The 7,151-nt window shown below is 44.8% G+C and overlaps 1 protein-coding gene across 1 annotated transcript; it reads right to left on the bottom strand.

Moving 5' to 3' along the window:
- Nucleotides 1–3,175: 3,175 nt before the first annotated feature.
- Nucleotides 3,176–5,392, bottom strand: LOC306924343 (NADH-ubiquinone oxidoreductase 75 kDa subunit, mitochondrial-like; the record flags this gene model as incomplete). Its single annotated transcript, XM_079502835.1, has 1 exon — nt 3,176–5,392. One exon carries the CDS (start codon nt 5,390–5,392, stop codon nt 3,176–3,178), a length of 2,217 nt encoding a protein of 738 aa, XP_079358961.1.
- Nucleotides 5,393–7,151: the final 1,759 nt, after the last annotated feature.

Raw genomic sequence — 7,151 nt, 5'->3', positions numbered from 1 at the left:
CACATAAATGGACTATAATTCACAACGCAAATCTTTTTAGAGAATGTGAAACCACAGAGGAAAGGAAGCTGATCATGACAACATAGTAATAGGTGTATTTTCTAACACAAAGCAGAGGACGCAGCATGAGTAGGCCTATACAAATAGACAATGATCACATCAAATAGCAGCAGTCAACTATTTTCCAGACTGCGCAGCCTCCTTGGATTTTCCAAAAATGCTCAAAAATATCAGATTAAAGCTCACAGTGCGGCATGAAGTGTGAGCTTGTAAATCTCCAGTTTTTTAATAGCCAGTGCTAAAATAAAATAATCACCCCTGTGTGAGGTGAGGGGGAGCTAATATATTAAAGTCTAACTCATGTTGATTAGGTGATGTAAAACAAATGGTACAAACACAAACATTAAACGCCATTAACAATAAAGAGACAATATGACGTAAATGGCACATTATGACGTACATTTTCCCTTCATTGTCAATGGCGTTTACAAAACAAACATTGAACTAAAGACAAACATTAAACCTGTGTATAGGAAAAAAATCTGACCTGACAGACCCAGGGACACGCATAGCTGTCTATAGGAGTGGTTGCACAACTCAAAAAATTATTTACGTAGATAACCTGCGTCTACTGCACTATTCTACTGCACTATCAACCTCCTTACTGAGGACATAGAGCGCTGAGGCTTTGTGTCGTTTCACATTTTAAACCAGTGCTTCTCAGACCTTTTCATGTCCCCCAAATTATTATTATGCATTTGGGTGCGGGATCCCCATCTGAAAATATGTTGTACCAGGGAGTCAGGGAACCCCAAACAAGATGTGTGTTGTTAGAAATGTTTCAAAAACTGTTAAGAGATGTTTTTGAAAATAGTGGATCAAGCTCACAACACGTTGAATGACAACGCCTTGTGTGCTTGTAGATCAACTATATCCTACTGTATTTGGTTAAAGGTGTGCTTGTAGATCAACTATATCCTACTGTATTTGGTTAAAGGTGTGCTTGTAGATCAACTATATCCTACTGTATTTGGTTAAAGGTGTGCTTGTAGATCAACTATATCCTACTGTATTTGGTTAAAGGTGTGCTTGTAGATCAACTATATCCTACTGTATTTGGTTAAAGGTGTGCTTGTAGATCAACTATATCCTACTGTATGTGGTTAAAGGTGTGCTTGTAGATCAACTATATCCTACTGTATTTGGTTAAAGGTGTGCTTGTAGATCAACTATATCCTACTGTATTTGGTTAAAGGTGTGCTTGTAGATCAACTATATCCTACTGTATGTGGTTAAAGGTGTGCTTGTAGATCAACTATATCCTATGTGGCTTCAGGGGTTAACCGTTAAACTGATTTGGATACTATTTCAACAGCGTCAAGGACCCCTGTGTCAAACACCATGACGAATGATACCGTCAGTACCGCCTTGGATTGAAATGACCAATATATTTGGCAATGGCAGTGAGTTCAGTATATTTCGATGGCAATCATTTTGTACTTTTATTCAAGAACATTTTGATTGCCTGTAACAGTGTTAATATTGATGCTTTAAAACATTTGACTACTTTTTCCACCATTGCCTACAGGTATATGTCTGCGTGCATGTGTGTAAATGGTAAATGGTGCATTTATATTACACATTAAGTCTGCCCGCTCCTTAGAGGCTTTTAAATCTTTGCTTAAAACACATCTTTTCTCCCTGGCATTCAATGTTGTTTGACCTAGTTACCCTGTCTAAGTACTTGTGTTGCTTCAATGTTGTTTTACTATATTGTTTGTATGTTCATGTACAGCACTTTGGTTCTGGTCTTTGTGAATGTGCTCTATAAATAAAGTTTGATTTGATTTTGATTTATATAGCACCTTTATCCAAGGCGCTTTACATAGATTGTGCATTACATTCACCCATTCACACACACATTCACACACCGATGGCGGCGGAAGCCATGCAAGGTACCAACCAGCACATCGGGAACAATTTGGGGTTCAGTGTCTTGCCCAAGGACACTTCGACATGTAGACCGGAGGAGCCGGGATTCGAACCGCTGACCCATGGATCATTGGACGACCTGCTCTACCTCCTGAGCCACAGTCGCCCCCTTCATGTCTGTCCTTCAGTAGCATCTCTGAACCAACTTTAACCCATTTTGACCTGATTCTAAAAATGTCGTTCTTCGATTTTTCAAAAATAGCAGACCTACAAGCTCGTAGATCTGCTATTTTTCAATAGCTAAAGCATAACATAATGCTAACACCAAAAGGGGTTCCCGCCCAAAATGGGTTAAACTTGCCGTGCATATCGCAGAGGACCTTATGCAGTATTCACTGCTCGGCGTGATAAGTCAGTCTAATCAGTGAGTGGTTGTCCAGAACCGTCTTCTGATTGATAAGCCCATCCATATACAGTATATGGAAATCCATGGTGTCCAGCGGAACCAATGTGATCAGGGAACTCCATATATGGTCATACAAGGGACAATGACCTACATATACAGAGATATCTATATATGGGCATAATGGACACAGGTAGACAGATACAGAAATGTTCATATATGGGCATAAAATGGGCACAGACAGACTCATGTGCATGGGACATGCATTCCCAACTTGCTTCATGCCCAAGTAGATGATTGCAACAAATGGTTTTTGAGGGGCGCTATAGCTCCTCCAACGCCTGGTGTCCCTCACTTCACATGAGTGTGATTCTTTTAAAATTAATTTGAAAATGAAAAGGATTTAAGCATTTCCTACATACAAAAGTCCACAGGCTTGTATGTTGGTTCTAAAATATACATTTTTGGCCATATATCTGATATAGTACAGCTGAACGGCAAGTATATGGATGTGTTGAATGTGAAAATATGAGTCGTGCATTTCAATTTGTGTAAATAGAGTTGTGCATATAAATTGGTCCAAATATCAGAGTTGTGTGTATCAATTTCTGTGTAATAACTCGATGGATATCGTCTCTGTCGAGAGGAAACCTCATAGGATTCAAATTTAAAAAAGGCTAAAGTAGAAGTTCGACAAGCTCAAAAGGCTTCACTAACGTGCCACATTTCGAGCTACATTTGATGCTATTGTGTGGCACTGTATGTCTGTATGATCAAGTTTTATTTTACAAAAAAACAAGTTAAAATATGAAGGTTTCTGCCCGACGGCGACAATATGCATCAGCATATGGAGGGCGGCTCATCCACAGCGTGTGCTCCCTCTGTGACTGCTTTCACACACTTTGCCATGGTCTGGGAGGCTCTGCTTATAGGATCTGTCATATAGAAATCCTTCACACTGAGCTGTGGAGGAACTAAGGCTTCAGAGAGGATAGATTGGTTCACTGCTTTAGCCAGCTCGTTAGCCTGCTTAAAGTAGCTGGCCGCCTCAATGTCGTCATATCGCACCAGGTTTGGAGAAACTTGCACCAGTCTAGCACGCACTTCATCAACGGTGTCATAGGGCAGAGCGACTCCCGCAAGCTCAGCTACGGCTCGGATGATCTTCCAGTCCTCCCTGGCCATGCCCGGAGGAGTCACGGCCAGCCTGGTCTGCTGGGCACGGCCCTCTGTGTTCACGTAGGTGCTGCATTTCTCTGTGTACGCTGCTCCAGGAAGTATGATGTCGGCCATTGTTGCGCCAACATCCCCATGGTGACCCTGATAAATGATCAAGTTGTCCACAGGGAGGTCCTGGCGAGTGATGCGTCCAGCATCGGCCCCCAACAGGAACAGAACTTTAGGTGGGTTCTTCCTGATAGCCTCCGTCCCCGGCTGGTAGCCAAGATCAAGCGCAGCTACTTGACTAGCAACCCTGTGAAGCACATTGAAGACCTTCCAACCTTCCTCTACTCCGCTGCTGACACGAGCGTTTTGAGCGATGGTGGACACAGCGGCCATTATAGCAGCCCCGTCCTCTCTCTGTAGGGAACCACTGCCAACCACAACAATAGGACGCTTTGCTTTAGCCAGGAGCTGGGCAAAAGGGTGAATTCCTGCTGCAATTTCCTGAAGAACCGCTGCAGACTCGCCTAGATGCTCATAAGAGTAAGTCAGGTCCACCTGCTGTCCCACTAGAGCCACTTGCAGCTCGTTGTGAAGCCAGCTCTTTCTGATCCGTGCGTTAACCAAAGAAGCCTCGTAGCGCGGATTGGTGCCGACCAGGAGTAGTAGGTCGGCCTCTTCGATGGCAGCAATCCCGGTGTTTAGCAGGTAGTTTGAACGCAGGTCTGATCCAGCCCCTTCCATGGGGAACATTTCCTCGGTGCAGAGGGTATCACTGTTGAAGCGGTTTAACAAGTCTTTCAGGGCGATGAGAGCCTCTGCGTCCACCAAGCCTCCTGCAATAGCGGCTACGCTTCCCCGAGAGCCTTGCAATGCTCCGGCAACGCGGGTCAGCACGTCTTCCCAAGAGGTGGTGACCAACTGTCCGGATTCGTTTTTCACCATCGGCTGAATAAGCCTCTGCCGCTTCAGGCCGTCATAAGCGAACCTGGTTTTGTCCGATATCCACTCCTCGTTGATATCCTCGTTCAGGCGAGGTAGAACTCTCATCACTTCGCCACCACGGGTGCTCACCACGATGTTACTGCCCACGGCGTCCAGGACGTCGATAGATTCCGTCTTCCTGGTCTCCCAAGGACGGGAAGTGAAGGCATACGGTTTGGAGGTCAAAGCCCCGACTGGGCATATATCGATCACATTCCCAGACAACTCCGACATGAACATCTTCTCTACGTAGGTGCCAATCTGCAGGCCATTACCCCTACCAGTAGTACCAAGATCCTCCACACCTGCGATCTCACTGGCAAAGCGCACACAGCGAGTGCATTGGATACAGCGAGTCATAATGGTTTTAATGAGGGGCCCGATGTTCTTATCTTCCACAGCTCTTTTGCCCTCTGCAAAGCGGCTCCTGTCGCTGCCAAACTGCATGGACTGGTCCTGTAGATCACATTCTCCGCCCTGGTCGCAAATTGGACAATCTAGTGGGTGGTTGGCCAGCAGGAACTCCATCATGCCCTCTCTGGCCCTTCTCGTCACATGGGAGTCGGTTAGGATGTTCCAACCCTTCATGACGGGCATGGCACAGGCCGCAACCGGCTTGGGGACTTTCTCAATCTCCACCAGGCACATCCGGCAGTTCCCGGCGACAGAGAGGCGCTCGTGGTAGCAGAAGCGCGGAATCTGGATCCCCATCCTCTCGCAGGCCTGCAGCACAGTGGTTCCTGGCTCCACCATGAGCGGCCGGCCGTCCACTGACACCTCCAGCAGGTTACTGCTGCAGGCTGCTGCTGTGGCGGTGGCTGCGGTGCGAACAGCATTGGTGCTTCCATTGGTCAGAGCTAATGCTAACCCTGTAGAGAGGGGACAACGCACTGCAGCCAATCGCAGCATAGCTGCTAATGTTGGGTAATTTTTCTCTGGTGGAACGTGTGTGGTGTTGACTTTGTCCTCTCTCTCTCTCTCTCTCTCTCTCTCTCTGTGTCTCTCTGTCTCTTTTTATTGTCTGTCTCTCTCCACTCTTTTTGACTTTCTGCCTGTCTGTCCGTCTGTCTCTATATTGTCTCTGTCTCTCGTCTTTGTCTCATCTTTCTATCCGTCTCTCATCTTTGTCTGCCCGTCTGTCCCTCTCCCGTCTTTCGGTTTGTCTTTTTACGACTACCTGTCTGTGTCACTCATGTCTCTCTGTATGTTTCTCTCTCTGTCTCTCTGATTGAGCTCTGGTCTCGTCACATACAACAGAATCCGTTGCCTAACAACGGCAATTTGCACTGACCTCTGGGATCTCCATTTATGGAAATCATCTGGACGCACACACACACTTATATCCACATAAACAGGAGTACAAGTACAGTATGCCTTGTACAAAGGACATAAACACTGCCAGTGCAGTCAGACAATAGGTGAACAGCCAGTTACAAAGTTCATAGACGGCAGAACAGTGTTACATAATGTATAGTTGACATACTTGTCAGACACAGTAAACAGAAATTATGGAGAATGGAAACTACGCCTCCTCCAAATTGAGCGGCTTCCTATAATCGCTGATACTGAGCATTTCAGCACTTTGGTTAGAAAGGTTTCCTCCAAGCTGTAGTCAAAAGTACAGCCGACCTCTATGGTTTTCATTTACAACAAATAGGGGTGTTAGTTGAAATGTTAGAGAACACAGAGAATAAACCTGCTTAGCTTCACAGTAGAAGTAATGCTTTATATACAGCATTATGGAGGACCTGGAAATATATTTTTATATCAAATCCACTATTCTGTCATGTAGAAGCCCCTGTATACAGTATATTGCAACCATTTAAGATTTGCGACATGGTTTCAGTTATTTGTTCATGGTCAGCATGCATGATTTTTGCTCTTACTCTTACTTGCACTGATGAAATGTTCTGTACAGCACTTTGGTACAATGAAAATTGTTTTTAAATGTGCTTTATAAATACCTAAACATGATTTGATGGTGAATATAGTGAGGAGCATGATTGCCTGGAAACCATCACTCACTCACTCACTCACTCACTCACTCACTCACTCACTCACTCACACTCAGTCTATGACACTAAACATTTATTGTTGCTGGGCAGAAACCGCTTATCTCCATATTTAAACTTTTTGTTTAAATATTAACACCCTACTTTATCATACTAATCACAGTAATCAACATCATCTGCAAGCTCTAAACACGACAATATATGGTGTTGGTACTATCATGACTGAGTTGAACCTAGGGTCCATGAACGATGTTGCAACTTGCAGCTTGTGAAACTGCCCATCTGTTCCGTCACTGATCAGGGCTCTCCTCTGCCCTGATCAGTCATGCTTGCAGCAACACTTGCCTGACAGCTCGCCTGCATTTCTGTGTGTCTCTGCATCTCAAGAACCGCTCAACCAATGGCCCTCATACCTGCTGTATTGGTGACCCATGGGAGTCCAGTGACGAGGGTAAGGTTGGTCCGATCAGCAGTTCTCCAAAACCGGCTCGCAGCAAATTCAATGCAGAGATAGGAACACTTGCAGTGGGCCTCACCACGTTTGAATTATAGCCAATCTCAAGAATCTGTCGGCTGGAGTTGTATTTTGTACCAGTTTGAAAAATAAATAAACATTTGAATTACAAAAAATAGAAAGAAAGAAAAAAAAAAAGATT

The sequence above is a fragment of the Electrona antarctica genome, assembly GCF_951216825.1.
Source record: "Electrona antarctica genome assembly, chromosome: 6".
Taxonomy (NCBI): Eukaryota; Metazoa; Chordata; class Actinopteri; order Myctophiformes; family Myctophidae; genus Electrona; species Electrona antarctica.
Note: the sequence above shows the minus strand (reverse complement) of the source record. Positions and strands in the feature narration are given on the sequence as shown.